Source organism: Trichechus manatus, unplaced genomic scaffold (genome assembly GCF_000243295.1).
Source record: "Trichechus manatus latirostris isolate Lorelei unplaced genomic scaffold, TriManLat1.0 scaffold00167, whole genome shotgun sequence".
NCBI lineage: Eukaryota > Metazoa > Chordata > Mammalia > Sirenia > Trichechidae > Trichechus > Trichechus manatus.
In genome coordinates, this window is record NW_004444103.1 from 2,122,320 (window position 1) to 2,146,620 (window position 24,301).

General features: G+C 37.8%; 1 protein-coding gene across 13 annotated transcripts in view; it reads left to right on the forward strand.

Moving 5' to 3' along the window:
- Window positions 1-24,301, forward strand: part of CADPS2 (calcium dependent secretion activator 2) — a 573,575-nt gene that overhangs the window by 326,827 nt on the left and 222,447 nt on the right. For all 13 annotated transcript variants that reach the window (XM_004386536.1, XM_004386538.1, XM_012558431.1 and 10 more), the window contains exon 8: window positions 10,127-10,266. In XM_004386536.1, the coding sequence (XP_004386593.1) occupies window positions 10,127-10,266 (140 nt within the window). The remainder of the gene's footprint in view (window positions 1-10,126; window positions 10,267-24,301) is intronic.

Consider the following 24,301-nt stretch of genomic DNA (forward strand, 5'->3'; position numbering starts at 1 on the left):
TGCCATAGGAGCCATTAAGTCATGAGCAAGTCACTTAACCTCTGTTCCTCTGCTCACCGGTCTCTCCGCTGCCTTGAACTTTATGCTCCACCATCCTCGCATCTTATCATATACCTTTCTGAACTCATGCAGTTCTTTGGAGCATATGAAAGTGTATCACTGAGATTTCTCATACTCTTCTGTCTTTGTATCTCATTATTTAAGTGACAAGTCAGGAAGGTTTTCATGAGTGTTATTTTATAAACTGTTAGATTGTTATTGGTTAGACCTTGCATAGGTATCTTATTCAAATATTTGAATTCAAATAAATTCAAATTTCCTGTTCTTCAGGTTGATAGTTGCTTTTTAATATAAATCTGTAATCTATAAATTAGCTGTCATCGTCGTTAGTCGCTATCAAGTTGATTCCGACTCATGACAACTACATGTGTGCAGAGTAGAACTGTTCCATAAGGTTTTTAATGGCTGTGACCTTTCAGAAGCAGATCATCAGGACTTATTTCCAAGGCCCCTCTGGGTGGGTTTGAACTGCCAACCTTTCAGTTATTAGTCCAGCATTTTAACTATTTGTGCAACCCAGTGTTGTTGTTAGGTGCCGTTGAGTTGATTCCAACTCATACAGACCCTGTGTACAACGAAGCGAAATACTGCCCGGTCCTGTGCCATCCTCATGATCGTTGTTATGCTTGAGCCCATTGTTGCAACCCAGTGACTCCTTATAAATTAGCTAGCCAGTCCCAAAACATTTTGCTATAGTTACATGTTCCGTGTTCTTCAAGTTTAAGACTACAACTGAAGTTATTCAAGTTTAGACATTATCTGTTACTCACTACTTTCCATTGTACCATCATATGTTATGGATTGAAAGAACTAAAATTGACTTGACACTGAGGATTCTCATAGTACTTAATAATCAAAAGAGTGAGTAGGAAACTAAAATAAATTATGTTAATGTTTGTGAAATAATTAAGGCAATAATGTGCTGAGTTGAGGAAAGGATGTAAAATGAAAAGTGTCTGTTGTTTTCTTGAGGTAATTTTCTTTAGATACTCATTTCAGTGTCAAATTATTTTCATAACAAGAGTAATGCCTACTTTTTAAACATGATGTGAGGATTAATTTAAATTTCACAAAGCACTCTGAGACAGATGCTTAGTTGAAAGGTTCTCCATAAATGCCAGGCATTATTAGAACTAGACTAGTAAAAGGAGAAACCATAAAGCTACTCATGCACAGTCTTCTAATAGAAACTGTATTGGTAAGGAAATTTAAAGGTTACTGCTATTCATAATTTATGGCTGAGGGAATATATGAAGAATAATAATGATGCCTTCCTGTCTAGATAAATGTTAAGAAACACAGATTTAGCTGTGATGAAGTGTATTGCTTCATTCAAGAAGTATGAAATCAATACCTTACAAGCAGTAAAAGTAATATACAAAGGTGAATAAAGACCATTTTCTTTAATTTAGCCATGAAGAATATACTGACAAACAAACATGATTATGTCTTTCAAAATCTTCAAGAAAAGCTTTGAAATAGAAGAAATAATCCTTAATTATTTGAGTATATGAAACTTGAAATTTGTTAGAGATATATATATATATATATATATATATTATGCTTGGTGGACTTCTTTCTAGCAACCAAAATAATCAGCTTCAGTGTTAATCACTTTTAAAAGAATTTTGATTTAAGAAAAGGAAAGTCCAAACTTTCTACTGTTTGTTTCAACTAAATGAATTAACACAGAATGAAAGAGAAATATTCCCAAAAGATTTCATATTAGCAGAATGCCTCAGGGCTCTGAGAGAACTAAACCTTAACCAAAAAAAAAAAAAATTGTTAAAGTTATCAGACATAGCTAGTGATAGAAATCTGTCTGTAAAAATACCTTTGAGTCACGTACTTAATAAGAAATTTAAAAGATAAGTTGATTTTTCCTTTATAATTAAATCTCAGCTTTAGTTGTCTATGTATGAGTTTCCTCTTGCTGCAGTAACAGATTACCAAAAACTTAGTGATTTAGTGAATTAAAATAACACAAATTTTTATTTTAAAGTTCTGGAGGCCAGAAATCCACCGGGTTAAAATCAAGGTGTCGGCAGAGTTGTGTACCTTTGAGAGGCTTTTGGGGAAAATCCTTTTTTTTTTTTTTTTTTTTGGTGGCTTTTGTGCCTTTTCTAGCTTCTAAAGACTGCTTAACGTTCCTTGGCTTCTGACCCCCTTCCATCTTCAAAGCCAACAATGATCCAATGAGTCTTTCTCACATTGCTTTAACAGTGACTGTCCTACCTTCTTCTACATTTAAGGACCCTTGTGATTATATTGGACCCAGCTGAATAATCCATAATACTCTCCCTATCTTAAAGTCAGATGATCAGCATCTTTAATTCCATCTTCTACCTTAATTCCCCCTTGCCATGTAAAGTAACATATTCACAGTTCCTGGGATTAGGATGTGGACATTCTTTGGGAGGCAGTTATTCTGCTTACTGTGTTCTAGAAATGGAAAGATGAAAGTTTCATAGATTTTTAAAGACTGGCAATAAATGACGTACAAATTCTAGCATTTACTACTGTCATTATATTGTTATCAAATGTTAGTAGTACTTTAGCTGGCAAGCACTTTTCTCTTTTCTCCTCAATGCAGGGTCAATTGTAGGTTTGCTTAAACCTAGAATTTTAATTTCTTTAAGCATCCATCCATCCATCCAACCAATAAACTAATCACTCAAAAAATACTTATTGTCTACTATAAGATGCCATGGGAACCATGAGGAAGAACGGCTCAATTAAAGTTCTGACTTAAATTGCCCTATGTACCAAGGATGAATAGGAAGCCTACTCTGTTAAGTGCGTTCCAAGTGTCCCTTCACATGGAGTTAAGTAAAGATGTCAGAAAGGTTTGAGAATAACTTATACACCTTTTTTTTTCCTTGCCGTCTCCCCAGCCCCTCAGTATGCTAAAACAACAAAGCTTTTTATCTTCGTCTTTTATAAGCTGCCAGGAAAAAGTATATAATTAACATAATGCTTTTTTTTTTTTCCTTTTACTCAGAGGGAGCCCTGGTGGTGCAGTGGTTAAAGCACTGTACTGCTAACCGAAAGGTCGGAAGTTTGAAACCACCAGCGGCTCCACTCGAGAAAGATATGGCAGTCTGCTTCAGTAAAGATTTACACCCTTGGAAACACTATGGAGTTGACTCAAAAGCAGTGGGTTTGGTTTTTTTTCGTTTTCTTTTTTTGGCGGGGGCAGGGAGATTTATAAAGAATGTACTGTACAGAAGGAAGGAAAATCATGGTTCTCTGTCAGGCCAAGTACACATTTAGTTAAGGGTTGGGAGTTTGATCGATTCCTTATTGTAAATTCTAGGATTCTTTCCAGCTTTGAAAATAAAGGGAACTGGATTTAGCCTGTGGACAATAAGGTTGACAGAAGACTGAATGCTGATCTTTCAGTCTATAAGAGAGCATTATGTTAGTGAGAGTGGGCAGGTGTTCTTTATCAGCTAAAGGGGACGTGAAAAAGTGATATTAAATCAAAGGAGAAATAATTTAGACTAAGCAGCCTCAAATTTTCTGAAACCCTAGAAAATGTTACTAAGGAAGGCTGCAGGTTTCTTAGAAAAATTATCAGACTTATCTTCACATACGGGGCTCATATTTTAGAGGAAATTTGTGCTAGTTATTAATTTGTGATAAATATTTATTGAAATGAAGTAAATTCAGTCAGTCCTTTCACAATACATGCTCTTTTAAGGCCGTAAGTTCTCAGGGAAGTACTTGAATGGTTCAGAAGGAACAGTCATTTTGAATCTTTGCTAAACTATACAATCTCTTGTCAGTCAGTGAGAAAGATAGAGAAATGTCAAGGGAACTCAAAAAGTCAAGGTTTCTCTTAGAGATAGGCTCTCCTTATCTGGAGAGATGGTCCCTCAGGCATTTGCTTAAAATCCTCTTTGTCTCAAGGACATCTGATTGTTGGCAAAAAGGAATTTTAATCAAAAATTAAACATGATTCCAACTAATAGCATTTTCAGTCTATTCTTACTCTGTCTTAAAGATATATTTTTAAGGCCAGTTCATCTCTCAGTGGGATATGAGGACACTTGACCACTAATTAAGTCACTTGACTCCTATCTGGGATGTATTCAGCTGGATACCCCATTGCCATCCAGTCGATTCCAACTGATAGCCACCCTATAGGACAGAGTAGAATTGCCCCATAGGGTTTCCAAGGAGCGGCTGGTGGATTCAAACTGCCGACCTTTTGGTTACCAGCAATAGCTCGCCATACCTCTTAACCACTGCACCACCAGGGCTCCATTCAGCTAAATAGAGGGAGATTATTTTTTATTCGAGTGTCTGAAAAATTGATTATGTCATTCCCTGGCTTAAAAACATTTTTTGATTATATATTACCTATAGGATAAAGTACAAACTCCTTAGCAAAACACTCCCTCTTTTACAGTCTATTCCTAGTCTTTCCAGTCCAGCCCCTTAGCACAACCTTTCAGTTTCCTTACTGTCTTCAACTCACCTGACCATCCTCATCTTCCTGGCCCTTGCACATGTTGTCCTTTCTAGCTGAAATGATTTTGCCCAGCTTGTCTGATCTTGCTCATTTAACACTTAAGTGAAGTCTTCTCTGACTCCTCAAATAGAATTGGTCCCTCAAACCATTGCAGCCTGGCCACACCTAAACCTTCTCTGGTCAGGATCTCCAGTGACCTCTCTATTGTTGAATTATGCGAGATAGTCTTTCAGTTTCTACTGCGCTTCACTTCTCTGATTGTTGTTTGGCACTGCTGGCCATTTCTGACTCCTTGAAACACTCTCCCGTTAGAGTTTGCTGCATTTTGCTCCCTTGGTTTTTTATCTACCTCATGGACTCTGGTCTCAATTACGGAGTCCTCTTTCAGCCCTGGTGGCACAGTGGTTTGGAATTTGTCTGCTAATCAAAAAAGGCCAGCAGTTTGAATCCACCAGCTTCTGCTTGGAAACCCTATGGGGCAATTCTCCTCTGTCCTATAGGGTCACTATGAGTCAGAATTGACTTAAGGGCAATGGGTTTGGTTTTTTGGGTTTTTCTTCCTTTTCCTAACTCTTAAAGTAGGTGTTCCATAGGAATCTTAGCTTTTGAGGAAATACAAAGAATTTACATGGTAGAAGATGCAGTGAGCATTTATATTGTTTGAAGTTCTTTGGATAGCAAGCAATGGAAATGGACTGAGAGTGAGCTCTGGGAACAGAGGAGGAGCTGAACAGCCATGCTTGAGGGAGGATACCAAACTAGGGCAGCAGGAAGAATGTCACAATCAGAATTATGTGCCTTTTGTTAGGGTACTGCTGTTAAAGTAATTTAGTTCGAACAGCCTCCATGTCTTTATCTCTGAGTCCTTTGCCTCAGAAATGTTTTCTTTTAGGATTCTCAAATGAAACAGTAATTCCTGTATGAAGGCCGTCTTGATTCCTTCAGGAGCTACTGATTGCACCTGTATTAGAGCTAACATTGTCCCAAATACGCATCTGTATTATTTTACTATCAAACTGTAGTGCAGTTATTGTGGTCATATGTTGTTTGTTTTTTTCTCTAGCCTAAGAGATATTTTTTGGAAAAGGCTATGCTTTTTTTTTTAATCTAGTCCCAGGACCTAAATATATTTAGCACCGTTCAGTTTTTCTAGCTCATAGTAGGAATTCAGATGTCTGTTGGGATAGAGTTTAAAATTTAGAAAGTCATGGATTCATAATTCACAAAGTACAGTTAATGTGATCTATATACAGATGCACATGACTTGGCTTTAATCAAAACATCTCAATAAAAGGAAAATAATATAGAGGTGCCAACTGGTACAAGTTTATTTTAAGAGAATGTTCCTTCTGAAACCATATTATTCTAAACATAACTGTGCATATATATGTATGTATTTTACATTTTATTTTGAAGTTTTATTTCTTCTTATATATTAAATCTGACAAAATGTTAAACAAAGCCTAAAAATCCATTTTGTGCTTATCATTACACTTTAGCAAAGATGACAAGTGGTGTTGACATTTTATTATGAGGAAGATACATTGGCTTTATATTTAAGATGAGAAATGTTGAGTTTTTTTGAGTGTCATGTTAACTGACAAGACATTTAAAGTGTTAGGGACAAAAATAAACTAGAAGAAGAAGAAATGTGTATAAAAAGGTTAAGAGAAATGAACAGTAAAGAACAGAATACTTTGCTGTATAAGAAGGCAAACTATTTTTACAGAGCTTTAAGATAGTTTAGATGTGAATCTAGAATACAGAAGAAACTTTGCAAGTTTTTATATCCGTTAAATATTTTAATTATTGTGACCACCAACATCGAACATATCTCTCTGAACATGAAGTAAGTCCCATTGAAATAGCACTGCTTATCATGAAAAAAATTTATTTAAGTACTTATTGTGAAATATTTGTGAAGCACTGTATTAATGTATTAGGGTACTACTAGATGCTATAACAAACAAGTTACAGCATTTCAGTAGTTGAGCACAGTAGCATCCCTACAATTATCAATTATCTGATAATACCACCTCTTCCGGTTGTCCTTCTGTCCCTCAGGTGTGCAACAGTTTCCTGATTTTGTTTGTTGTTGTTGTTAGGTGCCATCTAGTTGGTTTCCAACTCATAGCGACCCTATGTACAACAGAATGAAATACTGCCTGATCTGCACCATTCTCATAATTGTTGTTATGCTTGAACCCATTGTTGCAGCCACTGTGTCAGTTCATCTCGTTCAGAGACTTCCTCTTTTTTGCCGACCTTCTACTTTACCAAGCATGATGTCTCTCTCCAGGGACTGATCCCTCCTGATAACATGTTTATATCTGGATTTATTTGCTGTCATCTGCTTGGCTTCTCTGTTCGGTCATATGTGTAACTAACTCTCTGCATTAAATTCCCTCCATTTGACAGATCTGAAATTGTTTCTGTTATCAGAGCTGAGGATTCTGATAATAAGAGACTGTCAGTTCCTTGAGGGGTCCTAGCCATCCATGTCCTTTTATCTTTGTGTGTCCTGTAGTGCCACAGATTCAGCATTCAAATGCTTATTTAACTGAACAGAGCTGAACAGGAAATCTTTCCACTGATTTCAGGTAGAAATACCCCTGAGAAAAATGCAATGTGGCAGAAATTGCGGTATTTTATACTGGAATGATTCTTAATTTGTGGATCACCTGCAGTTAGTTCTTTTGGGACCTCATTTAGCAACCCAACATTGGCATTTAGACAATGAGAAATTATAAAAGTTTTAATTTAAGCATTCTCTTCCTGTGAAGTACTTTTAGAGATTGAAACAATATCAATTTTTATATAGACATTGAAGGAATATTTGAAGAAGAATGAAGTCTGTAGCTGGATCATGCTTTAAAAAAAAAAAAAAAGGCAGGATTGGGAGAAAGAGGGGAAAGAATTTCCCAGACTTACTAGGATATATAGCTCTAACTTGGTCTTTCATTCTTTTTCCGTCATCTTCGAAGTTAGTATGACATTCTTTTGACTACTTGTTTTAGTCAAAAATTACTAACTTGTTACACAATACAGGGGAAACTAGCACAACTTGTACAAGAAAAGGTCATGGAAGCCCCATAGACACATCCAAGCTCCCTGGGGGACTGAATTGCTGGGCGGAGGACTGTGGGGACCATGGTCTCGGGGAACATCTAGCTCAATTGGCATGACACAGCTTATAAAGACAATGCTCTACATTCTACCTTGGTGAGTAGTGTCTGGGGTCTTAAAAGCCTGTGAGCGGCCATCTAAGATACTCCACTGGTCTCATCCCTTCGGGAGCAAGGGAGAATGAAGAGAACAGGATACAAGGAAAAGATTAGTCCGAAGGACTAATTGTCCACAGCTACCAAGGCCTCCACCAGACTGAGTCCAGTACAGCTAGATGGTGCCCGGCTAGCACCCCTGACTGCTCTGACCAGGATCACAACAGAGGGTTCTGAACAGAGCTGGAGAAGGATGTAGAGCATAATTCTAACTCACAAAAAAAAGACCAGATTTACTGGTCTAAAGGAGACTGGAGAAACCCCGAGAGTATGGCCCCCAGACAGTCTTTTAGCTCAGTGGTGAAGTTACCTCTGAGGTTCACTGTTCAGCCTGGGAGTGGACAGCCCCGTAAAACCAAATGTGACTAACGAGGTCCAGGAGTCCAGTGACAAGGGCCAGAAGGCAGAAGGGGGCAAGGAAGCTGGTGATAGGGAACCCAAGGTTGAGTAAGGATATTGTTGATGTGTTGTGAGATTGTTAACCATTGTCATAGGGCAACATTTGTAGTAACTGTTAAATGAGAAACTATTTTGTTGTGTAAGCCTTCATCTTAAGTGAGAATAACAGCACAATTGGAAGAGCATAGTCAATGTCACTGAACTGTGCATGTAGAAATTTTTGAAATGGTGTATCTTTGGCTATGTGTATTTTCACCAAAAAAAAAGGTTGAGAAGTTAGAGGGTTGATATGTTGTGGGGTTGTTAACCAATGTCATAAAACAACATGTGTACTACTGTTTCATGAGAAACTATTTGTTCTGTAAGCTTTCACCTGAAGTACAATAAAAAAAAAAAAAAAAATATAAAAAAAAATTTAAAAAAATAATAAAAAAATAAATAAATATAGGGTAAAAAAAAATTACTAGTTTTTCTTTACTGTCATTTAAGAAAGAATCTGTAAAATATTCGGTGGGATATTTTAGCAGTCAAAGTGGGATATTTTAGCAGTCAAAGAGAACTAATTCTAGAGGATGGTGATAAGTTTCTAAAACATCACAAATGCCATTTGATTTGTTCTTGAATGTGCCTTTATGTGCTTCACTGTATAGATATTCTTGACTCAGCATAGCTATAGCTTTTATGGTAGGCTGGTGAAGTAGACTGGAGAATTTAACAACTGGCAAGTTGAGAATAGTTTGAGAAGTTTTCATGGCGATGTTGTCTTTTCTAGAGAGCAAGAGAGCCTTGCTTGAAGAAGAATTATCTGTGAATATTTCCACTCATACTTGGAAATGAGGATTTTTTTCAGCAGGGCATGTCAGATTTAGTTGCCAAGTACATTTTAAAAATAGTTTTTAGCATACGTGAGCATGTTTATACTTCTTCCATTAACACCTAAACTTCAGGTTTATTTACCTTTTATATTGGTTTAAAATAAGAGTGGTTTAGCCCTAGTGTACTACATTTTATATCTTTGTCATGTCCTTCAGAGTATATTGCATTCCAGTCTAAAATATCCATTAAGGCTTAGATATAGGATGTGTCTAAATGGTTTCGTGACTGATTGAAAGAGGGAAAATGCATTGTTTTATCTACATATGTAACATTTAACATCCAAAGAGTAGGCTTTCTATCTGTATAGGCTTTTATCTATATATATAACATTTAACATCCAAAGAGTAGGCTTTCTATCTGTATAGGCTTTGTGGGGCTGTACCGTTGTAAAATAATCATTTGGTAATTTGGCAGTTTTATTAAAAATAATTACTTTGTTTCAGGCATTAAAATATCATTGTTATAGTTTTGAAAGCATCTAGTTAGAAACAAAAATCCTTCTTTGGTATTGATCTAGAGCAGAAAATGTGTTATGATCAGTCTTTTTCATCTCTAATTGATTTGATTTCCACTAATACTATTTTGCAATGAAAATATTAAATCATGAAGCATATTGGTGCTGCTTCAAATAGTTGTTTTTTTAAGCATGTTGTCTATAATTTTGATGAATATTTCTTTCTGAACTTTTTTGCCCTGAGGAGTTTAGAGCATTCTTGAAATTATAGGTGTCCATTAAGTATTTTTCAACTGTCAGTTCAGCTGTCGCTTGCTGTGCTATTAATTCATGACGAAGTGAAACAGGAAGAAAACTCATTATGTGATGATATGAAAACACATATTTGTCAAAAAATAAATGAGTCTGCATTGAAAACCCATCTGCTGTGGTGGGAGGGAGTCAAATGGTATATATACATTAGACACATTGAAGCACTGACACCTTTTCAAACAGGAAAATTTGTAGCAAAGACTTCAGTCACAATCCATAGGCACTCTATATCATGCATTGAAATATTTCCTTTTGTGTTCCCTACAGGTGATATTATACCCAACTTCTAATAGCTCCAAGTCAGCTGAGCTGCACCGAATGATAGTTCCAAAAAATAGCCAGGACTCTGACTTAAAAATCAAACTGGCTGTGAGAATGGATAAACCACCACATATGAAACACAGCGGGTGAGTGTGCACTTGAGGATATTTTCTCCTGAATTATTGGATTTCATTGACATGTAACACTTCTGTCATTTTTGTGGGAGAGCCAGTGTATCAGGCTTTCATGAGGTTTTCTTCTCCCAAAATGAAAGACTTAGGTTGTTTTATTTATTTATTTTTTTAATCCATAGACATCTTTAAAGCTAAACACGTGTGTATTGAGTTCATAGAATGGTCTGCATGCTAATAAATATTGGCACTTGACTGTATTGGTTTTGCATGTTATTTATGTTGGTAAAGAACGGTGATGTATGGAGAGAACTTTTAAGAAATATACTTCAAAATGTAGTAATAATTCAAGCAAGTCTAGCATGCAGTTCCCTGGAAATAGTTAAACTTGCCTAGAATATACAAAAGCTAAAAGGTGGCTCAGCTGTAGCCCAGGAGGCGGTATCAGTTTTGACAGGAGGGAGATGAGTGTTTATCCAAAGTGTGAGTGAAAACGAAGTCAGCGCTGGAGGAAAGTGATGCTGACAGATAAGCCAGAAGTACAGGAACCATCCCTTGGGGATCACCATGGGTCAGAGTCCACCTTCATCTCTGCCACGGTTCTTTTTCTCTTGTAGCTGGTGAGGAAACCAGTCTGGACTCTTGAATACACTAAAACAAATTTTCAAAAATTCATGTCTTTCACAGATTAACACTTTAGGGCTCACTACAGCCAAGTCCAGGATCGGAGTGTTAGCCATTGGGAAAGAATGGGACTATTTTTTCTGGCTGTGGAGAGAAGTAATTGCTAAAGTAGCTCACCCTGAGTTTAGCATAACAAACCTAAGGGTTCAAGAAAGTGCATTCCTACACAGAGAGGTCACCTTGCTTTGAGGCAGATCACCCACTGGGGAAGTTAACTAATGATTCAGCAAGATAAGGCAGATTCTTTGGATGATCAATGGGGAAAAGAAAATTGTTCTGAGCAGGGGGCAGCCCAGATGTATACTACAGTTGGAACGCAACTAAGGACCATATTGCTTCCTTGATCTGAGTGGACATTGTGTGCAGTGTTAGAGCAGGCTTCACAGAGGGAAAGGGAGGGTGGACTCTTAGAAAGCAGTTATCATTGTGTCCTGTTAGCCAGTGGCACCAGCCAGGGACTTCGGGAACAGTAATTTGGGTAGCTATGTTATGTCATCTTAAATGTAGTATTGCAAAGTAAAGTCTCCTATGGCTCAGCTCATAACGCAGATGGGGTTCTTGGTATTTATTACTTAGGATTTTCTTTCATTCATCCATCTATCTGCTTAACACTGATTTATTCAACAGACTCGTATTGAGTACTTACTTTATTCCAGCCAGAACAAACCTCAATGAGCTACCATCGCAGACCTTAAGAACTGATAGTTGGGAATCAGGCATATATACAAATAATTATAATATTGAGTGATGCATGCTGTAAGAGAAGAATGGGAATCTGGTAGAAATAGCACCTGATGCTGGCTGGGAGAGTCAGTGAAATTGTCACAAGACACCTGACTTTTGAGCTGAAACTTGAAGGATGAACACAGCAGATGGTAGTGGGAAGGAAGGACATTCCAGTCACATGGCATAGCATGAGTCCTGGAAGGCTGTGAGCTTATGATGGCCAGCTAGGGTGCTTTGAAACTAGAGACCTATGGAAGTGTTAAACATAAAAGAACATGGTAGGTTCCAGGATCTGCAGTTATTTCTCTACTATTTTTTACTGAGTCTTCTGATGAACAGTGCAAGAAAAAACGGGAGTCTATGTATTATAACACCAAGATGGTCCCAATTTACCTATGGCCAGCAACGTGGTGAATATCCCTGCAGCTTTCAGACTGTCCCAGGGCACAGGGCAAGTTCTGCAGTCTTTAGCTCCCATCAGAATAAAAGCCCTGCTTTAATCCTTTGCAGTTTGTTAGTTTGGAATGCTCCAGGGCAGATGGGACGATCCAGCTCCCTTCTAAGACTTGACTGTTTTGCTCTTTTATCACTCCTTTGGAGGAAGGAGAATTCAGAGCCCCTTGACCAAATCAGGACCCCCAGAATGGCTGTGGAGTTGACTTCTGCCCACAACTACAGGTATAAGGGAATGAAAGGGAATAAATTATAGTCTCTCAATCTAGTCCATAAAGCTCAAAACTCACCTTGGATTCAGACCAGGGATGCTTCATACCCCAGCCGCATCAATTATTATGTGCCACTGCTAAGAGGTATTAACATTCATTTCCAGACATTTAGGTATCTGCAGTTTATGATATGCAGAGGGAGGGAATTCTAGAACTAAAAATACCTGTGATACTATAATGTGTGATGCAGTGTAGTTAAGAGTATCATATTCCATAATAATAGTTCAATAAAAGCTATTTTAACACCAGTCTTGGAAGCAACAAATAATAATCTAACAGAATTAAAAGTTTTCAGCATTGCTGTAAGAGCAGTATATCCCTATGGTCAGGGACTGGACAGCTGCTTAACCACAAGCACCTGTTCTGGTTTTAGTGCCTGAGTGATAAATACCAAAAAACCAAAATCAAACCCATTGCTGTGGAATCGATTCCGACTCATAGCAAACCTCTAGGACAGAGCAGAACTGCCCCATAGGGTTTCCAAGGAGCGCCTGGTGGATTCGAACTGCCGACCTTTTGGTTAGCGGCCATAACTCTTAACCACTACACCACCAGGGTTTCTGTATAATAAATATTGTTGTTAAATAAATATCGTTGTTTTGACTATCACCTTGTATATAGATATATATGGGAAAACATGATTTGACTCACAGTATAGCTATGTTCCTGTTTGCCTGAACTGCTTCATAAATGGATTTTACTTAATTACATTTAAGAAGAGAAATAAAAGCAACTAACCCTTTTTTCTTCTAAGTATTCTATCACATGCCAAAGTAATAATATAACAGGAGTAGTAGATTAATAGCATTTTGCTTTGGGACTGGATTGTGGTCTGTCAATAATTCATTCTATAATGAATAATTAACAGATGAATAATGAATAATTGAAAAAGAGACAAGTTTTAAAAAGGTTAATTTATCTTTAAAATATGGCAACCTCTTCTTACAGATAGAGTTGTTAAGTGGATTAAACAACAAATTTGACGATTACAGGTTTTTATCTTCAGAGCACTTTTCGGAATTTGAAATACTTTGGGGCTTTAATCATAAAACCTATTCTCTGTTACAGTAACTTGGGCAACAGATACCTCTTTCATATGAACTGTTTTAACATGTATTGTCTGTTTTATTCCTTTGTCACTTATATATGACTGTTATGTTGCCCTTAAATTTTTTTTCATCCATATTATTTACGTGTATGTGTTCCCAGCTAGGCTGTAAGTTTCTTAGACTTACTTGAATCTCCAGTGCCTCCCACAGTGTATAATCAGGAAGAGATAGTAATATAAATAATAATGATGAAAATGATAGTGTGATGGTTTGAATTGTAAGGAACATAAAAAATAAGACCAAACTGTATTTATAAGTTGAAATTGTGGTGCTGTGGTTGCGAACTTGGCTGCTAACCAAAAGGTTGGCAGTTCGAATCCACCAGTCACTCCTTGGAAACCCTATGGGGCAGTTCTGCTCAGTCCTAGAAGGTCACTATGAGTTGGAGTCAACTTGACAGCCACAGGTTTGGCTTTTTTTTTCTTTTTTTTTTTTAAAAACACAATTTGTAGGTGATCAAGTCTAATTTTAATGTAAAACTATCTAAAATAAATGATGTTGGTTCTCAACCGTTGCATTTAAAAATGATCCTTTTTTTCAGACAAGTAAAATATATCTGATCTACAGCTTGTGTTTCAGATCAACTGATTGGTCCATGGCTAGACATTAGAGTTTAGTTAACAGGTCTAATAACATGCAAATGAAAATAGATATTTAATTAGGATTAAATAACCATAATGATGATTTGATCTTTTTAAAAACCAAACTGAGCATTACCACATGACATACATTTGACAAAAAAAGAAAAAAAGGAGTTCATTTTTTCTTTTGGAGTATATCATATAACTAACTCTTAAATAAATCTGTTAAATGAATTACCGGCTAGAGTTTGAATGGCTAAAGGATCCACATCCAGCTTTTGAATTTATATTACTGCCTTTCTGTGTAGCTGGAAGACAGAAGTGTTCTTGAGCAAATGAGCTATCCTTGAGCGTAGCCTAGTGGCTGAGTAACAGTATTAACTTAGAACTCAAAAACACTACCCCAGTTTTTATTAAATGACATTAATTTCCGAATTCAAAGATAGTTTTCTCAGCCAAAAGAAAGGCAAAATGAGGTGGAATTAAGAAAACAAATAACTATTGTGAAAATTAAATCTAAAACTGAAGCATAGAAAGGAGAAAATTAAATGGATTGTCACAAATATGTGAAAGTATCATGACCAGAATCTATCCGAAGTGTGCATGCAGCTGATTCTTTTTTTTTTATGTATTTCTTTTTTTTTTTTTTTTAATATTTTATTGTACTTCAGGTGAAGGCTTACAGAACAGATAGTTTCTCATGTAACAGTAACACACATACTGTTTTATGACATTGGTTAACAACCCCACAACATTTTAACCCTCTAAATTCTCAACTATTTTTTTTTTTTTTTTGGTGAAAATACACATAGCCAAAGATACGCCATTTCAAAAACTTTTTTTTAAGTACACATTTAAGTGACATTGACTACGCTCTTCTAATTGTGCTGTTATTCTCACTTAAGATGAAGGCTTACAGGACAAAATAGTCTCCCATTTAACAGTTACTACACATGTTGCCCTATGACAATGGTTAACACTCTCACAACACATCAACAATATCCTTACTCTACTTTGTGTTCCCTGTCATCAGCTTCCTACTCCCCTTCTGCCTTCTGGGCCTTGTCACTGGACTCCTGTACCTCGTTACTCTCATGGTTTAACTGGGCTGTCCACTCGCAGGCTGAACAGTGAACCTCGAAGGTAACTTCACCACTGAGCTAAAAGGGTGTCTGGGGGCCATACTCTCGGGGTTTCTCCAGTCTCCTTTAGGCCAGTAAATCTGGTCTTTTTTTTTTTGTGAGTTAGAATTCTGCTGTACCTCCTTCTCCAGCTCTGTCCAGAACCCTCTGTTGTGATCCTGGTCAGAGCAGTCGCAGCTGATTATTTTTATAGTAAAAAATAAATAAAGTGTCATAAATATATAAGGATTGAAGTTTTAGCACAGTTGGGAATTGGCAAAATAAAATTTTAGCAGAATCACTGCTATATTAATGTTGTATTTCTCTTTGTGTAATGTCCTGCTTGGCTCTTTAAACATTGATTGACTAAATGACTGTATCTAATATTTTGCATTTGTCGTATATGAAACTCTCCAGCTTGATGTATATTCATAAAGATATACAAGTAATCCCCAACTAACGATAGGGTTCCAGGCTGATGACTTCTTTGTAGGTCGGTTCTGACTTAAGTCACATACCTCTTTTTTTATTTTTCATTATTGCCTTTTATTATCAGTATCTTTATAAATCCAAACTTTGTCTTTGGGGGTTGGAAACATTACATATAAGCTTGCATATATATTTTAATGCATACATAAAAACACATAAATCATAAAAATTTACTCCAACAATGAAGAAGAGTTGGATGATGTTGGCATTTTGTCAGTTTTGATAATAACTCCACTTTTGGAAGGTTCTGGATCATCTGGATGACCTCCGGGAAATGGGGATGGTGTTTCTAGTCAGAAAATTAGTGAGAGTTATCTGTGTGGTCCTTATCTTTCTTTCTTCATATTTTTTGTGGTAACATCTCACTGCTTCTCCAGTCTGCCTCTAGACTTTAGTGAAGCAATCAGCAGTTGGGTCCATATTTTCAAGAAACTGAAGCCCCTGATTTAGTTTAGAAAATGCTCCAGCTAATCCTTTCACTGTAAAGTTTTTTGACAGCTTCTCTCCTTCCTCTTCCTCATTATTTCTTCTTCAGTTCTTCTTTCCTATTCAAAATCCATTAAGCCCTGATCTGTCAAGTCCCTTTATGCTCTTTGAGCTGTTCCACATCAGTGATATCAGGTACTAAATTCAGCGTTCTTGATGTACGGATAATCTTTCCATCAATCTCTTCCATCATATTATCCTGATCAAATGCTTAGACTGTGTTCACATAACTCAGCTTTTTTTTTTTTTTTTTTTTTTCATATCCCCTGCATGCATTTTCCTGTAATTTCATCCCAGGAAGATGTACTAACAATAAGATGTACAAAAAAAAAGAAAAAACTGATGGTCGTAAGTGCAGTTCATCATAACTAAAATATGCCATAAGTCGGGGACTACCTGTAAGGTCATTGGGCCCATCTCTTGCTGCTGGGGGAAGATAACAGTTCTCTCCAACTGGAAGAAGCTTATGGATATGCACTAAGCTGGCTGTGTTGTTATGTTATCTCATGCTTCCACATAGAAGGAACTGGGCAATCAGGGGCTCTGGTGTCATCACTACATAACCTTTCAATCATTCACTTAAATTCAAGTGTAGCATTTGCTCCTAAAGTGAAACTTCGTTGTTGTGTGCCATTGAGTCAATTCCAACTCATAGCGACCCTATAGGACAGAGTAGAACTACCGCATAGGGTTTCCTAGGCTGTAATCTTTAAGGCAGCAGATCACCTAGTCTTTTCTTCCATGGAGTGGCAGTTGGGTTCGAACCGCTGACCTTGAGATAACTGAATGCTTAACCATTGTGCCACCAGGGCTCCTTAAAGTGAAACTACTGTACTCTAATAAAGTTGTATTATCTTACTTATGAAGCCCTGGTGGTGCAGTGGTGGGTCTGCTGTTTGAACCCACCAGCCACTCCGTGGGAGAAAGATATGAGTCTGCTTCGGTAAAGATAACAGCCTTGGAAACCCTATGGAGCAGTTCTACTCTGACCGATAGGGTCACTGTGGGGTTGGAATGGACTCGAGGGCAACAGGTTATCTTGCTTGTAAGGAGCCCTGGTTGCACAAATTGTTAAGGGCTGGGCAGCTAACTGAAAACTTGGCTGTAGGAACCCACCCAGATGTTCCAAAGGAGAAAACCCTAGTGATCTGCTTCTGTAAAGATTACATCCAAGAAAACCCTAGGGGGCAGTTCTTCTCTGTCATATAGGGTTGATATGGCTCAAAATCGATTTGACAGCACCGAACAACAGCAACAACTGATCTTGCTTATGATCTTCAACTAATTTAGGAGATAGTCTGATGACCAAAGGGAGGAATATATTATGTCAAGTTGTCATTTGCTTGAGGATTCAGACCTTACAAAAAGGACAGGTCTGAACTTTCCCATAAAAATTTGATATCTCACAGAACAGCCATAATGGAAATAATGTGAATGCTCACACACTGAGAAAAATGTAACCAATGTCAGTGAACAATTTGGGTAGGAATTGTTGAATGGGAACCTAAACTGCTGTGTAGACCTTCCTTGAAAACATAGTAAAATATTATTTTAAAAAAATTGATTTCTCATTTTAAACATACCTGTTAGAATCACTTCTGTACCCATCCTTATCTAAAATACATTTTGTTTGGACACCTCACCTTCACCCGAACATGTATATAAACCTGTTGCCATCGAGTCAGTTCCGACTCATAGCTAGCATTGGTGGTACAGTGGTACATGTAGCTGACTTCCAAGTCATTAACCCGGGTTCAATTCCCAGCCAACACAGAATGTGTGTGTGTATATATATATATATATATATATATATATATGTGAAATTGCAATTCGAACTTTCCTTAATTGGGCTAATCCCGATTTCAAAGAAATCGCACTTTATGTTGTTGTGGTATTGTTTTAGCTGCCGTAGAGTTGGTTCCCACTCATAGCAACCCTATGTACAACACTTCTTGTAGCTTTGTCAAAACTTGTGAAAAAGTTCTTAGATTCTTAATAAATGATTGATTCATTTTCCAAATTTAGCTTTCAGAAGAGCAGTCTATATGGGATACTTTATAAACAGTTAATGTACAGAATTCTAATGGAACAGTTTCACTTTATTAATTGAAACATTATTATAAAATCTTTGTATTGTCTGAAGACATAGTAGTGCTTTTTATTCCTTTGCACTCATCCAGAAGTTTTGAAATATTAACACTTGAGTTAATAAAGCAAAAATCTTGGGCTTGTTTAAGCCTAAGCATTGTGGGAGATCAAAAAAAGTTTTAGATATTAGCATAAAATATTTATGGTTAGACCTTTCCTCTGATATATGTGGCTGAATCGTGGGGCAGATGGAGGAAGGTGCAATAATAGTTACACAGAATAAGCACGAGTTTAAGAGCCAAGAGACTTTGTGTTTTTGGTCCCAGTTGTGCCACTAACTTGGGCAAGTCATCTCATCTGTCTTGGCCTCAGTTTCATCAGTTGCAAAAAGGGACAGTAACTAGAAAATTTGAAAGGCTTCTCCTCATTGTTACTGTCCTTAGTTGCTGTTGAGTATATTCCAACTCATGGCAACGCCATGTATACAGAGTAGAACTGCTCCATAGGGTTTTCAGGGTTTAGACCTTTCAGAAGCAGATCACTAGACTTTTCTTCTAAGGTGCCTCTGAGTGGGTTCAAACCACCAACCTTTTGGCTAGTACTTGAGGGCTTAACCGTTTGTTCCAACCAGGGACTCCCTGAAAGGCTTCTTCAAAACAAACTAAACCCATTGCTGTTGAGTCAATTCCAACTCCTAGTGACCTTATAGGACAGAGTAGAACTGTTCCATAGGGTTTCCAAGGGGCGGCTGGTGGATTCGAACTGCTGACCTTTCGGATAGCAGCCGAATGCTTAACCACTACGACACCAGGGCTCCTTAGACCCTGGATATTTGTGGTTCAGTAAATCAGTTCCCCCCCACCTCTCCAGTCACCCTCTGCACACATTCCTTAGCCGCAGCATACACTTAGAAGATGTACAGCGTTCAGGGAGAGTAGAAGTGTTAGAAAAAGGCAACATACAGAGATGTGAGAGATTTGGGGATTTGTTTGAATACTCTCAAGGCAAGGAAAGGAATTATGAAGACTGACCAAAACATCAGGCTAAAAAAATTTCCACATAAGATTAATTTGGAAAATGCAGGCTATACTGTACACCCAAGGACACAACAATTGGTTTCTGTTCACCTGCAACAGGAGAGGAAGAAGGAGATCCAGGAATGAGAGAAGAAAATGGACTATAGGTTTAATTGCCTCCGTAAACTACTACCTTCTATGACATGAGACCAGAAGAAATGGATGATGCTCGGCTACCATTACTGAATGTTTTGATCAAGGACCCAATAGATGGATCCTAATCAAAAGGAGGAAAATTAGGGAACAGAAATTCAAATTCATATGAAAATCAGACTTAGTGAATCTGTTGAGACTGGGGGATACCCCTGAATCTATTGCCTGGAAACAATTTTTAAACTTTGAACCAAAACTATCCCATGAAGCCATTATTAAACTAAACAGCAGTGTAGCTCAATTAATAAAGAATGTTTGCCTTGAGCGTTGTGCTCTTATAAAGAATTATCTGTAGGAGTTCAAACTGACAACAGTTAATCTAAAGCACAGATGAGAACTTTTAAGGGTCAGAGAGTCTAAATTAATGGTGATGTAACAATATGGGTAGAGATAGTGAGAATGATGACACAGTGCGAAGTATGTAACCAATATCATTGAATTGCACATGTAAAAATTGTGAACAGATGTATGTTTGGTTGTATATATTTTTCCCAGTGCAATATGTCATTTGATTTCTTGACTGCTGCTTCCATAGGCATTGATTGTGGATCTAAGTCAAATGAAATCCTTGACAACTTCAATATTTTCTCCATTTAATCATGATGTTGCTTATTAGTCCAGTTGTGAAAATTTTTTTTTTCTTTATGTTGAGGTGTAATCCGTACTGAAGTCTGTAGTCTTTGGTCTTCATCAGTAAGTGCTTCAAGTCCTCTTCACTTTCAGCAAGCACCCAGTGATCTACTTCTGAAAAAATTAGCCATCGGAAATCCTATGGAGCACAGTTCTACTCTGACACGTGGGGTCACCGTGAATTGACTCAACTGCACCTGGTTTTTGCCCTCCCTCTTGCCCCTTCTCAAGCACCCATGATGGCTGCTGGTGACCAGTGGGAGGAAGCCTGGACTGGGAGTGCTGGTTCCAACCAGCTGTGCCTTCAGTTCGCACTGGGTCTGCAGTCATGTTCTTCCTTAGGTTCTTCAGTCACATAACTCCTAAGGTTGTTCATCTGTAAAGCAACACATTGGGCTCACTAGATGATCTTTAAGATCCCTTTCAGTTCTGAAGTCTTCCTTTTAATTCTTAATTAGACCTAACTTAAGGAAAATAAGATGGAAATAAGCATGCTCCTGGGCAGGATGGAAACAGTTAAGTGATTTCCAGGCCACATTGTTATCTTTAAAGACATCAGTATAAACAGGAAGCAGAGTGCAGTGTGGTTAAGAACATAGACTTTGGAGTTAGACAGACCTGGGTTCAAATTCCAGCTCCATCACTCACAAAGCAAACTTGGTCAAGTTATTGAACTTCTCATATGCTCACTTTTCTTATCTGCAAGGTAGAGTTCTCCTGAGCATGAAGTGAAATATGCCCATTAAGCATGTAGCACAGGGCCTGTTCATAGTAAGTGCTCAACTAACTAGTAACAGTCATTAAAGATAAGTTTTGTTTTTAAGAATTCTTATCCCTTCCATCATAATAAAATATTCCTTTAGTTTTAACCACATTATTTAACTTGATTCAGAGAAATGCTCGAAGACAGATGGGAAAACACAAGTATACAAATCATCACTAATTCTTCAAAAGTGGAAGTATTTCCCTCCTTGGGGTCTTCTGCTTAATTGTTAGACTGTAATTTACATTTTTATTTGACAGCCATTGTAGATGTAGATAGTAATGGTTTGTTTCTCTTGGTGTGTTTGTTTTGCTACTAACTTTATTTTGTCTTCTGTATACAAAGGGAGAAAAGTGAAAATCTCACATAAAAGCTTTCCACTGTGTCTGAGCAACTGACTTGTATGATTTATCTAAGAAATAAGCTCAGGTTCTAAAAAGAACACCTGGAGGTTATTTCATGGCAAGTGGGAGGAATGATAGACCTTTTCCCTAAATTTCAGTCCAGTGCATTCCAATTTTTTTTTCTTTTTTTTTAGATTGCAAGTGCTTTTAAAGCATGATTTTTTTAAATGACTGGTGGGGTCTTTTATAAATTTTCAAGCAGTTTCTCATTTTAACTTAATTTTCTTCCTTAAATCATTAAACAAGTATTGCTCGATCTACCCAGCTCTAAAGTCTTCTGAGCTGTGCTACCTGTGATATTAAAATTTGTCCAGTTTTGTGATGTTGTTGGTCGTGATAGTTATTACAAACCAAATAGGTTACTTTAAATTTCATCTTGGATATTTGTGTGTGTGTGTGTGTGTGTGTTTTAATTTATTTCTGTATGTGCTCCATTTAAAAGAGATTGACAAGTCTAAACAGCCTACTCAATCTTTTTTGTTGTTGGTGGTGTGTGCCTTGGAGTCGATTCCAACTCATAGCAACCCTACAGGACAGAGTAGAACTGCTCCGTAGAGTTTCCAAGGCTGTAATCTTTATGGAAGCAGAGAACCGTAACTTTCTCCTGCAGAGTGGCTGGTAGGTTCCAACCACTGACCTTTTTGTTATAGGCTGAGCATTTAACCATTGCATCACCAGAGCTCCTTGTTGGGTCTACAGAGAGGGCCATCCTGACCACCATACATAGAGTGGTAGTCTTTTCACTTCCCCCCATCTCTCTCTACTTTTAAGCAGCTGCCTTCTTTTTTAAGCTCTTATATTTAACATTATATTTATTTGTATTTGACATTATATTTATTAACTATTGTTTATTAACTCTGTCCCCAACTAGAATGTCATCTCCTTGGGATGATTGGCTTATTGACTAGCTCTCCAACTAAACATAATCTCCATAGGGTAGGAACCTTGTCTTCTTTACTGCTTGTGTTTTAAACTCAATTTTTAGAACATTGGCTTAGCACTTAGTAGAAGCTAAATATTTGTTGAGTGAATGAGTGAATGTTTTTATCCCAAGAAAGAATAGAATGCACAGTTTATGTTCACAGGCTTTTATCTTCAAAGCAAGTGTTCGATTGATGGTTTGGATATAAACTTCAAATTATAGTATTATTTAATTGATACCACTGTAAATTTGTTGGAGTGTATTGCAAAATATTATTGCCTGGAAGAATTACAGGAAGTTTCATTAGTCCACAAATTTCTGTATAAGTAGAAATCTAAATACCATTACTATAAAAAGTATGTTCTTTTCCAAAAACTTTAAGTTCAAAGTCTTCATACTCTACAGTGAGGTTAGCTTTTTTTTTTTTTTTTTTTAATGGCTTTTTGCCTAACTCTAATGGAGAAAGCCATGGGCTTCAGCTCTACCTTCAAGACCCACTGGGACAGCCACTCTGCTCCCGTGGCTTTGGGCGGCCCCATTCTCCTACTCCATTTGAGTGGAGACCCCACACCCCCGGCCCCAGCAGGCCCTGTTCTTCTGCCCCTTGGTCATGGCAGCCCCTCTATCTCAGCTTTGGGCAGCAGCCACATCCCTCTGTCACACCTTAATGGCAGCCCCACACTCCGTAATCAAGTTGGCAAAGATCTAACTCTTTTAAACCTAGGAGGCTGTGTCCGCACTCTTTGAGATCCGGGAGACCATGGCCCCACCCTTTGAAATGGAGAAGGCCTTGCTTCCTGTGCTTCTTCCAACAGTTTTGCTGATCTCTAGCTGTTCCAGGGATGGTCCTTTTCTTTTCTTGCAGGACAACGGATGTAGCTCTTTTGGCCTGTTTCCTACCTGTAGAATTCCAAGAGACAGATAGCACTGTTTCCTTTTGTTCTTTCTCTGTCTCCTTCATTCTAAGCTGATGGGTTTTCTGCTGTGGTAGTTGGTTAGATCCATCAGTCACAGGCTCAATCTATTAACAAAAGATTGTATTGCCACATCCTTTGTGAACATTCTAGGACAAGTGTACTTAGTTTGTACAATAGAATTTTCAAATCTTTAAGTTCTGTTTTCATTTTGCACAGTATATTTTTAAATCCATTTCTTTCCTCTTGCATTTTACTGTGAGCATCAAGGAGAAACTATGCAGCCTCTTTAAGATCTTGTTTAGAAATCTCATCAGCCAGATACCCAAGTTCACCACTTAAAAGTTCTGCCTTCCACCAAGCATTTGAACATAATTCAGAAAAGTTCTTTGCTGCTGCATAAAAAGCATTATCCTTCCTCCATTGTCCAGTCACATGTTTACCATATTCTTTTAAAGCCTCACCAGAAGCATATATAACATCCGCATTTCTAGCAACATTCTGTTTCTGGTGCCAGACGTATTCCCTAGATGATAGAGACTTTCTCTATAGCTCTCCTCACTTCCTCTTGAGCCCTCACCAGAATAGCCTTTAACATCCATAATTCTACCAACAGTCTCTTCAGGGCAATCTAGGATTTTACTGTTAGGCACCTTAAAACTCTTGCAGCCTCTACATATTATCCAATTCTAAAACTGCCTCCACATTTTAGGTATCTATTAGAGCAGCACCCCACTCTTCCAGTACCAGATGTCTTAGTCTGGGTTCTCTAGAGAAACAAAACCAGTGAAGCATATATATAGAGAGAGAGAGAAAGGGAGAGATTTATCTCAAGAAAATAGCTCATCCAGTTGTGGAGGCTGGCAAGTCCCAAATCCGTGGGTCCGGTGTCAGGTTGGAGGTTTCTCCTGATTGATGTGGTTGCAGGGACTGACAAACCCAAAATCAAAATAAAAGTCAGGCAGAAGGCTGCTGGCTCACGGGATTGCAGGAGCTGGCAAATCCCATTGTCTGAAGGTCAGGCAGAGGCTGCTGGCTCACAGGGTTGTGGGAACTGGTCAATCTCAAGATCTACAGGTCAGGCAGCAGTCTGTTGGTTCACATCCCAAGAACCAAAGGTCAGAGGATGATGTGTCAGATGCAGGATCCAGTGCAAGCGAGAGAGAGCCTTGCTGGAAC